Here is a 20,830-nt window from a genome sequence, read left to right on the forward strand (position 1 = left end):
TCTGCCAGCAAAGGAGAAGAAGCTGCAGCCTTAACTCTGTTTTTTTGGGTTTTTTTTCATACCTGCCCGCTCCGGGAGGAACGAACGCACCGAAGAGAATCCGAAGCGTTTTTTTTGTACAGAAATATTTGCGTTGAAACAGAAGGAGAAAATAATTAAAAAAAAAAAAAATAACCTCAGGAGAAAAAAACTTGGTGGGCAGGTGGAAAAATTTGCACTGTGATATAGCTTTCACATTAAACTCACACCTATTTTCCTTTCTCTGATTATTTTTCTTTGCTGGTACAGCTGCTCCTTGCTGATTTTCAGAGGATAATTCCCATTCCCCCTGTGCTTCCCACCGAGGAGGGTGTGGGGAAGGAAAGGGTCGTGCAACAGGGACTGGCAGATCAGGCTGGATGGAAGGAGGGGGTTTGTGTCTCAACTCTGAACATTTGCCCCTAAAAGGCTTTCCCAAGGCAGCAGGATGCAAGGAATGGTGCAGAATAAGGAATTCTGATGGCTCAGTAAAGGTTCCTCACACTCAAATCCCGGGAGACAGCGCTGGGTTGGGACAGACCTCCCCAAGCTCATCCTCCTGCCGAGTGCTCCGGTCCATCCATCCCAACCCACCCACGGGGCTACTACTGAGAGTTTTGGGGGGAAGGTGGCTCCTCCCCAGGTCCCAGGGGAAGCAGAGGAGCCAGGGTAGCACCACCCCGAGCCCACGATCCGTGTCAGTCCTGGCGGGAGCAAAGCATTCCTCCGAGGAGAAACCTGCTTTGTGCTCCTGTGATTTACTGGGGCCGCTCTAGAACCCATCGCTGCAGTTTAACAAAAATTGCATCAACTAGAACAGCAGCTCAGGGCCCTGATTAAACCTTTTTTTTATTTATTTTAGTGTCCTTTTAGCACAAAAAAACCACCAGACTTTCCGCCACTGGGGCATGCGCATGTGTGAGCTATATTTTTGTGAATAGGGCACTTCAAGCTTAAAATGTGTGTGTTTGTCTCTCTCTTTCTCTCTCTCTCCCCCTGTATTTTATTGTCTTTGGTATCAATGTAGTACGGACTGTAAAGTTTATGAACTCTCATTTTTGTAACATAAGCTTTAAAAAAAAAAAGAAAAAAAAGAAAAAAAACAAATAGAAGCCTCCAAAGCTTTCAACGGGGGAAGCTTCACGGAAACTTTGTACTAGAATGTCCCTATCAAACACCTCTATTTTTCTACAATGATTGATTAAGCAGTTTAACAATGTATTTTGTGTCAATGATTTCAACTGAATTGGTAAAAAGACAATTAAGAATCGAATGCTGTTAATTAACAATGGATTTTCAAGCCGTACATGCCGAGTGGTGTTTTCATTGGCAGGAAATAGTTTAACCTGGGAACCTCATCCCTCAAACCTAAATGATATCCCATGGAAAGCTCAGTTCCCTATGGGAATATTTTTGGCAGATCACATTCATGGAACATGAATGTAACATCTTAACATAATTGACTACCTAATTAATCAAGACTCATCACACCCCTGTATCATTCACTAAAATATTTTGATGACTTTTTCTCGGAGTATCTTGTGATTTCCAGCAGCAAAAGAATTTCCAGAGGTGAATGTGGGCTCTCAGTGATCTCCTGCAGCTTCCAATTCCTTTTTCAATGATCAGAAATGCTGCAGATGTGCTTTGTTTAACTTAATGCCCAGAGTTGCACAGCTCTCTCTGACTCCTTCTCACTTTTATTTTTTCCTTTTTTTTTTATTTAATAACACACTGTTGTTTTTCCCCCACTCAAGTTTCCAAAACAAGTCTTCCAGGTATTAATAATAGACACAGACCTACTGCTTTCAACAGAGCAACACAAATTCCTTCAGCCAATTATTCAATCTCATGTCCATTATTTAACAATAAATCCCCTCTTTACCAGCATTAAAAGAAATCTCAGAAATTCTTTCCAAACAAACATCCAAAAATGCAGATGTTCCCTTAGGTGTATGTAGCTGTCGTGATCTAGAGCTTTGCCCTAAAACAGCAAAGCCATGGGAGCCATCCCAATAAATTTAAACTTCTGAGAGTGTCCCCAGCAGCTGCCAAACAGGATGGGACAAACACCAGGACATTGGCAGATGGTTTGGAGTTCACTTCAAGTCTCTGGCTTTAAATCTGGGTTCCTCTGTTGGAGTTTAAGGGGCTACTCAGGCCTTTCAAAACCAGAGAAGAAATCCCTTTTCTGTGTCCAGCTACAGGGCAGAAGCTCCTGTTTATCTCAGCTGCACAATGTTGGGCTGTTCAGGAGAGGGAAGACCTGGATTCACTCCTCTCTTCAGCCCAGGGATGGTCAAAGCCATGTCCCACTTCTCCAAAGGAACCAACCCTGCTGTGAGAGCCCCAGCAGATCCCCAGCACCAATTCCAAGGGCTGACTGGCTCTTGAATTCCCAAAAAAGCCCAAAGAAACTTTCATCTTCTAGTGGAAGGTGTCCCTGCCCGTGGCAGAAGGGTGGAAACAAGAGGATCTTTAAGGTGGTTTCCGACCCAAACCACTCCAGGAATCTATGATTCTATAATTCTACCACTGAATTAAATCCTTGGGGTTCTTAAAGGAAGAATGGATGATTCCTCATTCCCTGGGTTCCTCCAGTTCTTTAATGTGGGTGTGAATTAGAAGTTCAGCACTGAAAACAACTTGTCCACGTGGCAGAGGGAGGGTCGGGCACCTCGGGTAGGACATTCCTGAGCAGCCCCCACCAGAGCTTCTGGCTGTGAAACATCAAGTTTTTACTATTATGGTACTCTCTGTCTGCCAAAATATCCTTCTTTTCACAATATCAGCCTCCTTTACAGCCACATTGCCACACTCAGACACTTTTTGGGCCACAAATCAGACCCAACAACACGAGAAGTTGGCTTTTCTTTCACTCCTGTTCCTTTAGCTCATGAACAAGTTGTTTGGAAACACGAAGACCAGGCATAAATCTGGGCTTTGTGCTGGAAACAATTCTTAAAGACAAGACCTGAAAGCTGTTATTTATTGATCTTTTCCTGAGGGAATTTTAAACTTCCAGGACTTGGCTTTTTGAAAGGGAAAGGCGGTGTTGACATTCAGGATTCATTTCATGGATTTAGTTCAAGCTTATTTCTCCCACTTTTTTCAGGTCCTCTGTATTTCCAGAAATTATAGTCCAGTGGCAACTTCAGTGTAAAGCTGTACTTATTTTACCACTTGCCATTGTCCCATTTGTTGCCAGGATCCTGGTGCTCCGACACGGTTTCACACAGGGAGCACACACGCGTCACATCCAAAGATAGAGCTCTAAAGAGACTCAAATATCTCCCCATTTCATCTCAAGTGTGAAATCTGCTTTCTATTTTAAGCAAGTTCACAGCTATAAACCACAGTTCTTTCCTCTTTCTCCCCAGCTCACGTGTCGTTCACACAGAATAAAAACTTAGAAGTTTTAAATAACACCAACTGCTGTTAGTGGTTTTTCTCAGAGGGGAGAGCCCTCCCTACTTTTTTCCTCTTTTTTTTTTTATTAAATCAAAGGCAGCAGCTCCAAATTCACAGTCAAAACTCAAGGAAAGTGAAGCTCTGGAAGCTACAGCACCATCCTGCTCCCAGCTTGCTTTGAAGTCTCCATCAGCCACTCTTCCAAACCACGGAGCTGTTTTCCCTCAAATGACTGTAGGAAATCACTTGCACTGATTTTCTGGGAAGTTTAAACTGGAAGAACTGGTGGAGAAGTGCTACCCCACCACACTTTTCCCCCACGTGTTGGACTGGAGTCCTCTGGACTTGCTCCAGCTCAGCAGAGGAGCGTTCCTGGCACGCCAGCAGGAATCCTCACAGCCCTTCTCCCTGGCCACTTCCCCATCAGGGTGTCCCAAATTCCTCTGTGAAATATCCCTCCTAAAGGATGTGTGATGATGGTGTTTGAGGTGGGAGAGGATGGCAGGGTGGTGTTGAGTGTTGGATCCTCTCCACGTGCTCCTCCTGCTGAGCCGAGGACGCAGAGCTGGAGCCTCAGAAATCTTCCCAAAATGCGACTCTAATCAAATTAAAAAATGGCATTTTCCAAAACAGATGATGGTATCTTAACGAGAAGTGCCTAATCTGAAAACAACAGTCAGGTTGGGTGTGGGGAACCCCAACTGTTACACTCAGAAGTCATTTTAATGACTCTCACTCAGGCGGTGACAGAAGTCACTTCGTTTTTCACTTCATTTTGGTTCAGAGGGATGGGATGCAGGAGCTCCCAAATCTCTACCTGTGCTGCTCAGAACTGCTGAACACTTTCCAGCTCTTCTCAAGCTCAGCAGGAATTAGGAAGCACTTCTGGGAAGACTTTCTGCTGAGCTGACTGTGGCAGAACCTGGTGCTGCCTTTTTGCTCCTGTTTTCAGGCTCCCCGGGAGGTGACGGAGTCAGGAGAGGTCTCCAGTCACCCAAATCCCACCTGCATCCAACACAGGCCAAAGTCCTGAAGAACCCACATGCTGGGGTAGGTTTTAGGCCCATTTTTAAGCACCCTGGGGATGACTGAAGGCACTGTCCAGAGTGTTAAAGGCTTCCAAACAAGGCTGAGGAGTGACTTGAGCCTCTCAAAGGCATTTTAGTGGAATTGGGTTGAGGTACAGCAGTGGGGCAAGAGGAGGAGGCTGCAGAGATTGTCCTCGTGCTGGAGCTTTTGTAGGAAAAAAAGGAAAATGCCACAGCAGGGAAAACAGAAATTCTCACTTTTAGTAAACTCAATGCTTAAAACGTGGAAAAACTACATAAGACACTTCTGATCAAAAGAATGGTTTGGGTTGGAAAGGACCTTAAAAATCATCCAGTTCCAACCCTCTGCCATGGGCAGGGACACCTTCCACCAGACCAGGTTGCTCCAAGCCCCATCCAGCCTTGGACACTTCCAGGGGTGGTTCACAGCAAGTAAAAAAGATCCCTGGAAAGGAGGGACACGAACAAGTGCAAAGCCCACGGATGAAACCCAACCAAAGTCTGGGACAAAGGGCAGGGCCACTGGAATCAAGGCTTCCAAACTCCATTCTGTGGCCATTTTTTAATCTTTATGTGCAAGTGTCATTTCTTTGACGTGCACAAAATTACTATTAATTAATATAGTAAAGTAAAGCACGACCAAAACTCTTGCATAAGAAAGGTGACTGACCAAATCATCACCATGAAATCTGAAGGATGAGAAGAGACAGGAGAGAGAATTCATAATTTAAACTCCATGGAGAATAAAAACAAGAAAAGAAAACAACACAGAAAAATATTCCTGGAAAAAAAAAATGGCAAAGTGTGGCTTTATTTCATAAATTTAAATAAATTCCTTTTCCTTTTTTTTTTTTAGTGACAGTGTTTGTCCTTTCTTTGTGTCAACACACTGATTAATTTGCCAAAAAATCTTCATGGCCATAAAAATATGGCCTTTCAAGAGGGTTTCTAGCTTTGTGAAGAAATCCTGGATTTTAGGTCTTTAATTATTAATTCTTGATTAATCTGTGGGTTAGTGCTGATAATTAGAACAAGATCAATATAGTGAATTGCTTCAGAGGCAAAATTAAATCACATCACAAAAATGAAATCATATCACTTAAAAGCCAGAATGGAATATTCCATCCACAAGTTTTTTTTTTCCCTTCACATTCCCAAAATAAACTAATGAAGCGTTATGGTACCAGAACAAAATGTTTTGTTCATCTGGAGACTTTCTTGAAATAGGTTGAAAAAAAACCCATTTCTGCTCAGCTTTGCAGATAATGAACAAATTCAGGCCATCAAATTAAAGTCACTTTTCCTACTGTAAAATTGGATAGGTATTAATTTTATATTTTTTTATATATTTTTTTAATAAAATACACTCTTGGGGATATCTAACAGTGAAGAAATCTGCCATTAAGCTCAGCTTTACAATATGAGTCAGTCACTGCCATGCCTTTGATTACAGCTAAAATTAAACCCTTCCCAATGTGACATCCTGCACATTTTCACACACACACACAAAAAACAAATGGACTTGGGAAGGGTTTGGAGCGAAATGTCGAGGATCCACCTGGGATTTAGGAAGTGTAGGCTCAGCTTCCTGCTGTATCTGACTCAGACAGGCATTTTTCAATCTTAGATCATCTGAAACAAGGAGCTGCAGAAGCTCAAGCCACGGCTCCTTCCTCCCCTGGCAGGTTCTACCCATCAGGTTACAAATTCCCAGGCAAGCTGTTGCAAACTCTGAGGAGATATTCGGGAAATAGGGAAAAGAGACAAAACTTTGGGCTAAAAGGAAAATTTCTGAGCGGATCTGCCATAAAATGCACGGTGGAAAAACTCCATTGCAGGGTTAAAAAGGGCTTTTTTCATTATTATTTCCATATTATGATTATAAATTCCAGTGTTTAAAAAGGTTAAAAGTTATAAGATTATCTTAATATTAAGATAATATTACTAAGCATAATATTTAAGTGGGAAGATACTTTTTCAATCGGTTTTGGGCTCCTAAATTGGTGAGTTCACTATGAAAGCTCAGCCTTCAAGCACTGTCGTAGCAAGAGCTTCAGTATTTCTTCTTGGGTTGTAGAAGAGAATTAACTCCAACTCTTGATTGATCATTATTTGGAGTGGAATAAACTGAGTGGAATTAAAGCCATTTAAATCTTGAGTTAAGTGCCATGAACTGATTCTGTGCAATCAAAGAAATCCCCTCCAAATTATACCATTAGTTAATTCAGATAATCAGGAGACAAGACTCAGCTATAAAACTGGAGATGACAGATAAATACAAGGAGAAAAGGCAGCAATGCAGCTTTATTGGTAAGCTGGATAAACATGGGAATAAGTGGACTAAACAGTCACCAAAAAATAGGAACTGTGAGGAGGAAAATTAAATCTGTACATCCAACTACTGTGTTATTATTTATGGAGAATTATTCTCCAATGCAAAGGAGAAACATAGGGAAGAAAAGATGAGTTTTGTTAATTTACACCTAAATTTAGAATATAGAAATTTGCTTTTAAATATAAATTTAATACAAATTTTTGGGCCCTAAATCTGAGTTGATCCACAGGAACAGACAAGGCAGGAGTGGAGCAGAGAGAGAGAAATCGGAGTTCTTCACACGTGGCTGCTGATTTATTGTCAGAGGACAGGATGGGACAGAAATGGGGACAGACAGGGAGAAGAGAAGGGGTCAAGGAGACCAAATAAACTCCCACAGCACCTTCTGGAGGGATTGGGAGAAAATCTCTGCAGAAAAGCTGAAGGAGCAGCTCTAGAGAGATGATCTTTAGGAGAAAGAAACCCAGAGAGAGGGAGAATTCAAGAAGTTTGGTGGTTCAAAGGCCACAACACGGAGCACCATTCCAAGATTTCCTTGCAGAGAAAGCTCCCCCCATCCTGTGAGGGTGTTCCTGCCCAAGGGAGAGCGTGGGATGAGGGACAGCAGGGGTAGAGGAAGAGGATGGTGACTGCAAGCAGCACACCCGGCGAGCTCAGGGATGAACAGGAGGAGGGAGAGGGTGCAGAGCTTCGTGCTGGGCTAAAACGTCAGAAAACCCACACAGATGGGAAGAAAAGGATGAAGACAGAACAAAAATGTGCCTGAGAGGTCGGACAGGAGCCCTTTGAGGGGGCAAGGGAAGGAAGAGATCAAAACCAAAGGAAGAGAACAAAAGCCAAGGAAGAGAAGAACAAAAGCAAAGGTCCCTTCGCCTTTCCACGAGCTGTTTCTTCTGCTCCCCAAAGTTCTGGCTGCTTTTCACCTGTTTTGCAAGCACTGAAAATGCTGTATTTATTATATATTATAATGATTTATTTATAAAATAGCCTAGTGCTTGCTTGACATAAGAACTGTGAGGCCACAGATCGAACTTGGTCTGAGCTCCCTGGGTTTGTTGTGGCAAAGGTGGATCAGAGACAAACCTGGAGCTGCCAACCTGAACATCAATAACAGTCAGGAGAGACAAATTTAAAGTGGTTTAAATATCATTTCAAAGTTAATAGCTGGAGTGGACAGCCCAGAGATTGTGGTGTATGAACTGTGACAGTCACATTAAAACATGGACAATGGGATTGACCAAAACCCCACTAAAACCAACCTCAGAGGGGGTGGAGGTGACAACCACTTCCTTCAACAGCAAATATTTAGTTCATGTTGCCTTTCCATGCCTGGAAGTGTCCAAGGCCAGACTGGATGTGCCTTGGAGCAACCTGGGATAGTGGAAGGTGTCCCTGCCTGTGGCAGGGGGTGGCACTGGATGAGCTTTAATGCTTGTTCCAACCCAAAATATTCTGGGATTCTATTATTCCATATGACACAGGAGTGGAGGTCAAACTGCTCCATAACATCATATCCCCTCTAAACTGAATATTTAGATTGAAGATTGCACTGAAACTGGTGTTTTTTAAAATAAAAATCACAAAAAGCAGGCAAGGATTTAAGCAAATTCCATGTACCAACAAAACCTCAGTCCTGGGAATACGAGCCATTAAAACACATCCCAACTCCCACACCTGAGTTAATATATATATTATATATATATATATATATTATAATTATATTTTTTCCTTAAGTTGGTAAATAACTGAAAAACAGGCTCTAAGATTTATTTTGTTATGGAAACAAAGAAGAGGAGAAACAGGATTTTCTATTACTCAGTCCCCTGCTGGTTTTAAAGAACTGGGTGCACTCAGAGACAGTTTTATATTTTGTCAATAGATTATTACTCCCTTCATGCTGAATTTTACATCACGTTAGAAAACTTCTGGAAAAGGACCAAGGATGGCAAAAAAAAAAAAAAAGCTAATTCTTCATGGAAAATTATCATTGTAAGATGAAAACTCAGGAAACTGTTGCTTTTATACAAATAAATGATGAGCCTACACCCTGCAAATATCTGATCAGCATAAATTCCAGTGATAATGCTGTTGAGTGTCTTGCTAAAATGTGCTGGAAGAAGAGCATGAAAGTAACATTTTCACCAGTATTTTAATTCTGTAATTTTTTTTTCTATGAGAGTTGAAGCTGCTGTGACACGAGTTTGGGAAATCTGGTCTTTGAGCACCGGAGCAGAGCTGAGTTTTAAGGTCATGGGGTGCTCAAATACCTTTCCCAAATTAGTCTGTGAGTGTCACAGGAGCTACTCAGCACGTTGTGGGATGGTCTGGAACCCATTTGGGGTTGGAAGCGACACATCCCTGAATTCCCTGCACCAGGGTGGGCTGCAGGGCTGTTCTATTCCCTCCCCACTGCACAATAATAACCAGGGCGTGCCCCTTTCCAGCCTCATTCCAGAGTCACCCTCAACCTGCTGCCTGATCCCAGGGATCAGCCAGGGAGGGATATGGTTATGCAACGACCAGGAGCCATCAGCTCCTGAGAATTCTGGGAGAATTTGCTTCGTTTGGTGCAATAAAAAAATAAATCTTGCTGGTTTGGAAAGGCTCTGCTGGTTCTCGGCGAGCAGGAGGAAACACGAGGAGTGTTTCTGTAAAACAATTCATTTCACGGGGGGTTTTTTGGTTTTGGTCTCATCCTGATCCATGAAAATTGATGCTTTGCTTTAGATTTCTTAAGAACACTTGGAAGTGTTTGTGTTATGACTGGTTATAATCTACCATCGTCCCACAGAATCCCAGGGAATCACCAAGGTTGGAAGAGACCCTCAGGATCATCCAGTTCCACCACCATAATCACCCCTATCACCACAATCACCCCTAATCCACGTCCCCAAGGGCCACATCCAGGTGCCTCTGGATCATTCCCAAAGACAGTGACTCCACCACCCCCCTGACATCCTGCATTTCTATATTAAATCCGAAAAGGAAAGATTTTTTTTTTTTTTTAAAACACCACATTTCTCCTATAGAGTGCAAATCAGGTCAGAGAGGCTCAAATCACGCAAACAGATTTCTTTAACCCTCACTGGGAAGAAGAGAGGGAGGTATCAGCCACACAGCTCTTCCTCCAGTTGCTCTCCATGCAAAAATCCCTGTTGCCTTTTCCACTGATATTTTTCCCTCCATATCCTCAACGACTGGAAAATAACGGGGTTTTGCCCATTGAAAATTACAACTGCACGAGAATAGATGGATTTCATAAGGCTTTTTTCCTTCTTTCCTCTTTTTGCCCAGCTTAAATCCTTCCCTTTCTCTGAGCTTTGTCCTCTCTGCTTTCTTCCTGTCACGTTCCACCCTTGACTGATGTGTCCAAGTGCTCCTGGATCAAATGTAGCCCCTCTGCAGTCACCTGATACAGCACTTCAGCTGTTTCTGGAAGGTTTTGCCTCTGCTGTGGGGTTTGGTTTGCTCCAGAAATCCAACTTGCTGAGGGACCTCCGATGCCCCAAGCTCCAGAAACTCGCATTTTATATTCCATTACTCCACTGCCACGACTGAGAAACATCCCCCTGCAAACATATCTTGCTATTTTTACCGATCCCCTCCACCAGCATGAGGTTCTCAGGTTTCCCCCATCGCCAGCTGTGGGATTTTTTCAGTGTCTCATTATTATTAATAGCTGCCCATCCTTCAGATCTCTTACCTCAGATTCACTCCCAGTTATTTCTGTGTTGACAGTTGCAGCCTCTGCACTTCATCTCATCTGTCGTGTGTGTGTCTTCCCCTTCTTGAGTTATGTCCTGAAGCATCATACCCCTAGTTAGAACTTTTGCCTCTCTGCCCCCCAGAAACAGCACAGATTCCACCCTGCACTGCTGCAAATGGCTTTTTTAATTCCTTAATGGACACCAAAACATCCTTTTAGCTTTCCCCAGTCATGGAATTCAGCCCTGAGAGGTTTCTTTGTTCGTGATACACAAGGTCCAGCACTGCTGGGTTTTTGCTTTCTCATTTCTTGGGCAGAGTCTTCTAAACTTTTGCTTTGTCTCTTCACTTGAGACAAGTCACAAACTACCCAGGCCTTTTCCTCTGTTTCCACAGTGAATGAACAGAAAGACCCATTTGGCAAAAATACCATCTTTTCCCTTATTTGCTGCGTCTATTTGTGCCCCTGAGAGAAATTATTCAAACATAACCAAAAAGACACAAGACTGACACAATCTTTCATAAAAAACTCCCTTATTACAGATTTTTGCAGCAGGGTGTGGAACTCAGAGACTCAGAAGTGAAGGAGTTTGTCTAAAGCTGCACTGAAAATCTGGCAGAGGGATGGATGTAGAGCTTCATTTTTTAAGAATCAAATCAGTGCCTTAACCCTCATGCCACAAAAACAAAAAATCAGAGGTTACCAGCACTCCAGTGCAGAGGAAGGGACTGCACCCACGTGGATTTAATCTCCTCTCTCGTGCCCAAAAGCACATCCTGCTCTCCATCCACCAGCACTGGGAGAATGATGAAGGGATGTGTCTGCAGACATTTCCTTTCACACAATCATGGAATGGTTTGGGTTGGAAGGGACCTTAATGCCCATCCAGTGCCACCCCCTACCAAGGGCAGGGACACCTTCCACCAGCCCAAGTTGCACCAAGCCCCGTCCAACCTGGCCTTGGACACTTCCAGGGATCCAGGGGCAGCCACAGCTTCTCTGGACAACCTGTGCCAGAGCCTCCCCACCCTCATAGGGAAGAACTTCCTCCCAATATCCCATCTAACCCTACTCTCTGGCAGTGGGAAGCCATTCCCCCTTGTCCTGTCCCTCCAGCCCTTGGAAATAGTCTCTCTCCATCTTTCTCAGAGCTCCTTCAAGTCCTGCAAGGCCACAATCAGGTCACCCCAAAGCTTCTCTTCTCCAGGCTGAACAATCCCAGCTCTCCCAGCCTTTCCTCCCAGCAGAGCTGCTCCAGCCCTGGGATCCTCTTGGGGCCTCCTCTGGACTCTCTCCAGCAGCTCCATGTCCTTGCTGGGCTGTTCCCCAGGGCTGGAGCAGCTCTGCAGGGGGGTCTCACCTGAGGGGCAGAGGGGCACAATCCCCTCCCTCACCTCCTGCCCACACTTCTTGGGAGGCAGCCACATGTAAGGAATACTCTCTCCTTCTTCCAAATTAATATTTGAGGGGAAATCACACGAGATGTGTGTTGGAATAAACAAGCCCCGTCCCGTTTAATAAAAGCATCACCAGCGAACCCACCAAAATAACTTCATTAAAATCTTCCCTTAAGAGAACACCTTAAAATGAAGTTAAATAAATACAAATAAAACAATCCAATGGTGAAGCAATTTTTTTAATGGCTTTAACTCCTGCAAAGTGTCAATGCAAAGCATGAGCCCTGTCAGAATTCAGGGGGCTGGTGCTTCTAAACACAGGGGGGGAATTTGGTGACCAGGGCAGGGTCACCAAAAACATTTGGTGACCAGCACCCACAGCCAGGGCAAACAGCTCCTCCAGCCACACTCCCAGGGCACAAGATATGATTAGACAGGGCCAAACCACCTCAGAGCTGCTCAGAACCCACTTTACTCCAATATTTCTCCGTATTTTTCCAGTACCCTCCACTGAGCCGATCTGAAATCTATCCCAGGTAACAAGGAAAAGTTACTTGTGAGGGGTTTTTTTTTGCCAAACTAGAGGAAAAGCAAGTCAGTAGAAACGTGCCTGCTCGGATCTGCTTTTTCCTGGTTCTCCTGTTACCCCTCCTAAATGCTTCCCTCCCTTGGGTGGATTTTCAAACACGCCCTGGGAGCTCCCAGCTGTGGCAGTTTGGCCAACGCTCAAAAAAAAACGGGACAAGGAGCTTTTCCTATAATGGAGCTGGATGTGGATTGGGGATGAAGGAGAGGAAGGCTTCGAGAAAGCCCTTAAATGGTCACAGAGATCTTGAGGATCTTCTCCCCAACTCCAGCAGGCACCCACATTTCCAAGGGAGTAACTCCAGGATTGAGCAGCTTTCTGCGCCTGGAAGGAGCAAGGAAGTTGTTTCCCAACTTTCAAGAATTAGAATTGATCGGGAGACACAATTTGCTGCGGTCCAAAGTGATTTTCTGTCCTTGGAAGTGCTGAAATCCAGACTTTTCTCATTTTTCTATGACTTTTCTCACCTGAAATACGTTTGTGCCCAAGGCAGAGAGGATTTGGTGTGTCCTTGGTGACTGGGAATTAATTCCTGACTGGGTGCTGGTTCTCCTCAGGGTGTTACTCATTTTAATTTAGTATTTCCTATAAGCTTTCCTTTCCCTCCTTGGTCCCAAGGAGACTCATGGGACTAAATTATGCCAGCTCAGAGGAGCAAAGCATAGGAATAAATTCTGCTCCTCACCCTCTTCCCAAATATCCAGTAAGGATGCAGGTCCCAATCCAGCAGCTTTTGCTCATCACTTCGAATACTTCTGCAGCTTTTATTTCCATGGTGGGAACTCCTCCCTCCAAACCAGATTCCTGCTGTCCCTCCCTGCTCCCAGGATCCCATGGAGCAGCTCCACAGGAGCAGAAACCCTTTATCCAGGTGGCTTTGAGCCTTCTGTTCACCCACAGGAATCCTCCCATTCCCTTTGTTTTCCAGGGGATGGAGCAAAGTGAAAGACAAACACTCCTCTGCCATGGACAAGTTTTCACTGCTTATCATTTAAATAAAAAATCTGGTGATTCCACTCAACTTTTCATGAGTTGGGAAAGTCCAGAGCACTGTTATTATTATTTTTTTTCTATTCCCAGGCAATTTGGTTTGTCCTTTATCTCCCCACCACAGGAATATGTTGGGTTCCAGTCAGGAACTAATTCCCAGTCACCAGCACTAAGGACACACCAAACCCATTCGTATTTCGGGTGAGAAAAGTCATAGAAAAATGAGAAAAGTCTGGGTTTCAGCACTTCCAAGGACTTTCCAAGAAAGTTACTTTGGGCCACAGCAAATTGCGTTTGGACAACGCTCTCAAGGACAGGGGGGATTGTTGAGGTGTCCTGGGCAGGGCCAGGGTTTGGACTTGGATGATCCTTGGGGGTCCCTCCCAACTCAGGACATTCTGTGATTCCCTGATTCCATTCCCTCTGCTTATTCTTGACTCCAAAGGTCTCCAAACTGGGAGTTTCCTCCAAATACAAATTATAAAAGGGTTTGTTGCAGTTTAGCTCCATGTGCCCCGTTCAGGATGAGCCTTTTTTCCATCATCCTCATCATCCTTGCAGTCTCAGAATTATCTCACTCTACCAACTGCTGACATTTGATGCTGGGAAGGAGTCCTGGAATCCTCAATGAGCTGCTTGGTGGGAAAATCCAATGGGAAAGAGGCTCTTTGAAACATGGCAGCGAGTGGGAAAGACACCTTCAGCTGGGATGGGGAAGAGCCACCCTGGAGAAGCCCCCTGGAGCAGAGAGGTTTCTGCTTGAGATCTTCAGCTGGGTTCTTCAGAACAAACAAACTCTGCATTTGTTTTCCCACAGATCATTTTCCAGCCACTCACTCACTGGTTTCTGACAACCGACATCCATCAAATCCATCTCCTTCCCTCTCCCTTCTCAAGGGGAGACCTGCAGGAGGTGGATTTGGTTATTAATTCCTGTTGCCTTAGGAATGCTACTCCTTTTATTACCCAGGACCACAAGGAACAGCCATAAAACCTGAAGTTGCAAGAAATTGTTAAAATATATGTGATTTTGCAAGAGATTCATCAGCCCAGCAGGACTCCTCCACTCCCCCCTGGTGATCCCACAGCTCTGGATTTGAGAGGCAAAGTTTTTAACTCTTTTCCCACATAATCACAGAAAGGTTTGGGTTGGAAGGGACCTTAAAGATCATCCAGTTCCAACCTCCTGATGTGGGCAGGGACATATTTCACCAGCCCAGGTTGCTCCAAGCCCCGTCCAACCTGGCCTTGGACACTTCCAGGGATCCAGGGGCAGCCACAGCTTCTCTGGACAACCTGTGCCAGTTGGGACCAATCCATGGATTACCTTGAAAATGAAGCCCCATTTCTCTATATACACACACAGCAGGAAGTAGGAAAGCCAGAAAAGAAGAAAGCTCCCAATTCAGATCTTCCAATTCCCAAACTCCTGCCATCCCACTGCCTTGAGCAGCCAGAACTGACTCTAAGCAGGAAAATTAACAGCAAAACACACTGCAAACATGTTTAGAGAATTGTCCTACTTCAAACACACCAACTTTCAAGCCCCTTTAACAAGTAGATGCTTTGAATCCAAATGTGCACAACTCTGACAGCAATGCATATACAGTTTAAAAAATTAAGCAATCCTTTAGACTCAGATTTTCTGGAAGGAATCAAAGTGTTCACCCATTGCTTCACTGGAAAAACATTGTATTCCCAGAAAGTTTTCATGACAGACTCTCTAAAAGGAGGCTGCAACAACAACTGGAAGAGCCCAAAGGGCTGATGCATCCAAGAGAACGTGGCATAGACTACGAAACTATTCCATATCCTAAAACAAGGAGGGAAGCAAAATTTCAAACCATTTTTGCACTTTGTTAACAGCTGCAAATTTGATCTGTAAAAGGAGGTGTTCTGGAAAATATGGTGTTACCAAACACACACCAAGACATCAAGAGAGCTGTTTTCCAGGACTCTGGAGTGTGCAGCAGTGGGGAGCAGAAAACTATGGAATCATAGAATGGTTTGGGTCAGAAGGTACCTTAAAGATCATCCAGTTCCAAAATCCTGGTGAAACTGTTCCTACAGAGACTTGGAGACCAAGGGCTGGGCTGCACAACTTCCCAGAGATGGGAAATGCCTCTTGCAAAGGTGTGCAGGGAAGAGAACTAGAAAATTCCAGTCACACAGTTGGAAGTTCATTGCCTTGTTTAGGATCAAAAAATGGTTTGGGTTGGAAGGGACCTCAAAGATCATCCAGTGGCACCCCCTGCCATGGGCAGGGACACCTTCCACCAGCCCAGGTTGCTCCAAGCCCTCTCCAATCTGGCCTTGGACACTTCCAGGGATCCAGGGGCAGCCACAGCTTCTCTGGGCAACCTGTGCCAGGACCTCTCCACCCTCATTGTAAAAATTGTCTTCCTTATATTTAATCTAAACCTGGCTTAAGTTTGAAGCCACTTCCCTGTGTCCTGTCCCTCCATCCCTTGTCCCAGGTCCCTCTCCAGCTCTCTTGGAGCCTCTTTAGCCACTGGAAGAGGTTCGAAGGTCTCCCTGGAGCCTTCTCTTCTCCAGGCTGAACACCCCCAGGTTGTGACTGAACTCTGTGATGTTCTGCACCTCTACCATAAAACACAACGAACAGAAAGTACAAACCCTCTCAGGTCTGGGCAGATCATACAACATTTGAAAGGGCTTGTCTGGAGAACTGCTGGAATAAAATCAAGGCATCTCAATCAGTAAGGAAAAAACCAGCTCAGCTGTTCCCATGAGGTGGAGCCATAAACACCAATCGCAAATTTCCAGCATGAGGTGGCATCTGTAGGACCCCACAAAACCAGGGATAGGGAACGGAAAACTGCACTTTGGCAAAGTGCCTTTCTTTGCTGGACAGATCTTGTGCTATTTTAATGTGCTTCACTCTGAGGAAAATATCCCAGGATCACAGAGGTTGGAAAAGCCCTCCCAGCCCATGGATCCACCCTGTGCCCCATCCCCACCTTGTCCCCCAGCCCAGAGCACTCAGTGCCACGGCCAGGCCTTCCTGGGACACCTCCAGGGATGGGCACTCCAAACCTCCCTGGGCAGCCCCTGCCAAGGCCTGAACACCCTTTCCAGCAACAAATTCCTCCTCCTGTCCAACCTGAGCCTCCCCTGGCACAGCTGGAGGCCGTTCCCTCTCCTCCTGTCCCTTGTTCCCTGGGAGCAGAGCCCGACCCCCCCCAGCTCCCCCCTCCTGTCAGGGAGTTGCAGAGCCAGAAGGTCCCCCCTGAGAGAATTAAAATAAGTTACAAAAATGGTACAAAAAATCATCAAAAAGTCAGGAGATGAACACTCTGCAGTCACTCCACTTTGAAGCCAGTTACTTGTGGCATTTTGACCAGAAAGACACTTCCAAGCTACTCAGAAGTTCCAAACAATGACCTCACTGAGATGTGTTGGTTCTGTAAATCAACATGACACGTTCTGTGTCACAAGGGTGGAGTTTTCCCTTACTCTCTCCTTAAAAAGGATGTTCCTGATGGCTTTCAACAGGAATTCTTCAACAGGGGATCGACACACCTACAGGTGAACCCAACCCTTGTGCAAACCAGCCCCCTCCAGACCCCATTATACTTACAGGATGGGAGCCTAAATCCTGGGAGAGCAGCAGTTCCCAAAAGGACTGAGGAATCATGATGGATAATCAGCTAAATTTACAATCTTTTAATGCAAATAACTGAGGCTGAAAGGTCTCAAAAATGCAATCCTTGGAGGTATCAACAAAACAAGCCACGATATCAACTGAGAGGTTCGAGGATGGACCTGCATGTCCTGCACACAGCAGGACTGAAACCATTCCCAGGGGCTGGATCCAGTAATTCCACGCTTTAGAATGGGTTTTAAAACACCTGGAGTTTCAGAAGAGCCATAAAAGGTTTACAATTAAGAGGTTTAAGGAACTCCAACTACAGAGGTTATTAATTAACATGTTTTGACGTGGATCAAGTGAAACAGTTTCAAACTAGAGTCGTTATTCGTCCTTCTAAGAGGCTCTGCTGGAACAGAACAGTCCTGGAACTCAAGGAGGACTAAGAGCATGGAAAACCAACTACCTGCACCACTCCAGAGACATGGGAAGGATCCTCACACTTGGAAGGATCTAGAGGAAAAGCAGCTTTTTCAAAACCGTGTCCTGCTGCACCCAAAAGATGCGGGAACAGCTGGATTGGACTCGGGATTAACGACACACCAGTGCCAGCATTCCATTCCAGGGTCACTCCTGGCCTTAAAATCAGCTGGTCTGGAATAGCAGGAAGCTGCAGAGAACATCCAGACCAACAGAGGAGGAGAGAAAGAACTCAAACTACAGGCACAGTCCATGAGAAACGGAGCAGAGCTGTGTTCACACACCACCCATTTGCAGACCTTGCTGTTTCAATTAAAAAACTCCAAATTAGCTGTCAGGCCTCCAACTTTTACTTTCATATTCTTAATTCCGTTTCAATGTATCTGATATTTACATATTATAGTATAATTATACCTACCATACCACGGCTTGGAGTAGGTTAATTGCATAGGAAGATTTACTAATCGTTTACATTTTTGTTTCTTTGTTGTCGCTTTTTTTTCCTTAAATTATTCTTTTTTTTTTCTTTTTTCCCTCTCTCTCGTTTTTAAAAAGCACAGTAAAGAGTCTGAGGACAAATTATTCAACTGTTTATCATACATAAGACTGCATGACTATAATACAAAGGGCTTGTCTTTTCATTTAACGTTACAATATACACAGCAAGTCCGGACTAGATCTTACAATCTGAACACAGGTATTTAACCTTTTCCATGCTGTTTATGTTTACAATGCACAGAAGTCCTGTAACCAAACTGTGTAGTAAAGCACACAAAACTGGACTGTAACATAACACAGTATGCAGAAGCACTGGATTTTTTTTTTTTTTTATGATTTCTTCTTGATGGAGATATTATTTCTTTGAACTGCTTTTTTATTTGTTTTTTTTTTGGGCGCTCGCTAAAGGTGTGGCAACTGGAGCACACGAAATATAACCCAGATTTCATATTACCCTTATAATTCCTAGACAGCAGTAAGTACTGGATTCCTTTTTGTTTTATATTGCTAAACTCAGCATTCCCAGTTCTAAGGGTGACAGCCTTCCAAATCCTGTAAACTTCTCCCAATTACTGAGCTTCGAAAAGAAAACCATAAAGAAAAAAAAAACCAAATAAAATGAGAACAAAACAAAACAAAACAAAAAAAAAAATCCCACTTTCATCCACAGGGTCGATGTGTCGATACAAAAAGAAATCAGTTGATCGAGGAAACCATGATTTACATTAAAAAAAAAAAATAAAAATGAGCATCCCAAGGGTTCATTCCCGTTCACATGGTGAGTCAGCTGCTGCGTTGCCACTGTGAGTGTAAAAAAATTCCACCTTTTCCACGGAAAAAAAACAAAACAAACCACAACTTGGCGGCGTGGAATTGACCATTTGCTGCTAAATTAACTTTTTCCAAGGGCTTACTGGCAGAGGTAGATCACTGCTTCTGTAAGAGAGGATGGGCAACACTGGGCATCCGGGATGGGCAACAGAGGGATTCACCTCGTTCTTTCCCCAAGTTTTTCACGCAGCTTTTACCTTTTTTTTTTTTTCCCCCCCCACATACAAATCAAATCTCTGGATGGGCCCATAAATTTTGCAACTGCCAAGCTGACTGTGTTATATTAAGGCAGCGTTACCCAAAAATTAGGCACCTGTTAAATACAGCCTGCTAACCTCAGGTCTCATGTGAGTGTTTTGCTTTACTCAGAACTTATTGTTTTGGACCTGTTCATGCAATCAAGGTCTTTTGCCTTCAAGTTTACAATTATGTTAATAAGGAATACAAGAATCAACTGCTGGTTTCATAGCTTCTGGTTCTAAGTGTCCCTTTTGCCTTCAGAAGCCTGAACACATTGATAATGTAACAGATGTTATAGTCTCCAAGTAGATGTCAATCTATTATCTTCAGTACACAGATTGCTGTAAATGTATTGGCTATGAATTCAACAACAGTTCCAGTTTTGTTTAAGCAATAGTACAGCCATAATTTTCAACTGACATTTAAAAATGGTCTAGTTACACCTTGTGTCAAAGTGCAGAACTGCTACATTATTGGTTACAGACATCTATGTGCTATAAAAACAGCTTTGGTACAATAAATTATCAAAAAAGAAAATAAATTTTTGTAAAATTCACAGCATAATTGTGAGGCAAAAAAGCAGTCACATAAAATTCTGCATTTTTTTTTTTTTTAAAAATGTTCAGGATGAACAGAAGACGTCTTTGTGCAGAAGTAATGGTGGAGAAACCACGTGCCGAGAAAAAAGCAAAAGAAAAAAGTAAAAAGCAGGAAGGGACACAGTTGTAGCTATTTCCATCAAAGCAAACCACTACTCCTGTGACCTTCAACCAATAAGGAAGTCAACTTTATGACACACGCAAAGTGACCTTGCAATACCTTACAATAAGTGGGTCACAAAAGTCTATTTTTTTTAAAAGAAAGGCCTCTTGAATTACCCATTCTCTGTGTTTTCAGCATTAAGGACTGTCTGCAAAAGCATGTCCAAAAGTGATTGCATCTGAAATGGTAGGCTCTTCTAACTTAAGAGTCCAAATCCATAAGGCCAAAGGTTATCCCAAAGACCACCACTTAGACCTCCCCAGGACTGGCCAGGACCGACCCGTTGATTGCTTCTCAGTGCACCTCAGTTATGAAACCAGTCATATTCCAACACTAAACTGCCTGCGGTCTCCAAAAGGTGGGACCCACAGAATCCCATCACAAATTGCTGCTTTGATCCTCAGTAGATTCAGAAAAGGAGAGTTCTGCTCACCGCCACTTCACATGCTCAGTGTGCCTCACCAGCTCCGTCACAACCGTCCCTTTTTTTACAGCTGAAGAGTTTTATAGGTTTGTGTGATCTGAAGGTCCCTCTTGCTTACAGTACTGCATTGCTGTGCCCATGTTTGTTTTGGGGAACTAAAAAAAATATATATATTAACTCACTTCCCCCCCTCCTCCCACCCGAAAAACTTCAAAGGGCCTTTTCTCAGAAACCATGTGCAATGCCTTTAAAAAGAAAACTAGTTTGCGGCTACGACTAAGGTTTGAACAATAACCCCCTGTTGAATGAGAGCGAAAAAAAAGGGAAAAAATAAAAAACCAAACCAAAAGCCCTCCCCAAAAAAAACCAAACTATGACTAGAGGTTGTGGCAAGTTAAAATTGGGGGAAGCAAAAGGTGAACACCACTAAGCTATTCGTTATGGTGGGTCCAGACATGGCTCTTAAAAAAAATAAACCAAAAAAAAAAAAAAA

General features: G+C 43.8%; 1 protein-coding gene across 1 annotated transcript in view; it reads right to left on the reverse strand.

Moving 5' to 3' along the window:
* Positions 1-18,076: 18,076 nt before the first annotated feature.
* DYRK1A (dual specificity tyrosine phosphorylation regulated kinase 1A) overlaps positions 18,077-20,830 on the reverse strand; it is a 74,062-nt gene continuing 71,308 nt past the window's right edge. Inside the window, exon 13 of the mRNA XM_027701754.1 lies at positions 18,077-20,492. Coding sequence (XP_027557555.1) covers positions 20,418-20,492 — 75 coding nt within the window. The 3' untranslated portion in view covers positions 18,077-20,417. The remainder of the gene's footprint in view (positions 20,493-20,830) is intronic.

Source organism: Neopelma chrysocephalum, unplaced genomic scaffold (genome assembly GCF_003984885.1).
Source record: "Neopelma chrysocephalum unplaced genomic scaffold, ASM398488v2 Primary Assembly neopelma1_166, whole genome shotgun sequence".
In the NCBI taxonomy this organism is placed as follows: domain Eukaryota; kingdom Metazoa; phylum Chordata; class Aves; order Passeriformes; family Pipridae; genus Neopelma; species Neopelma chrysocephalum.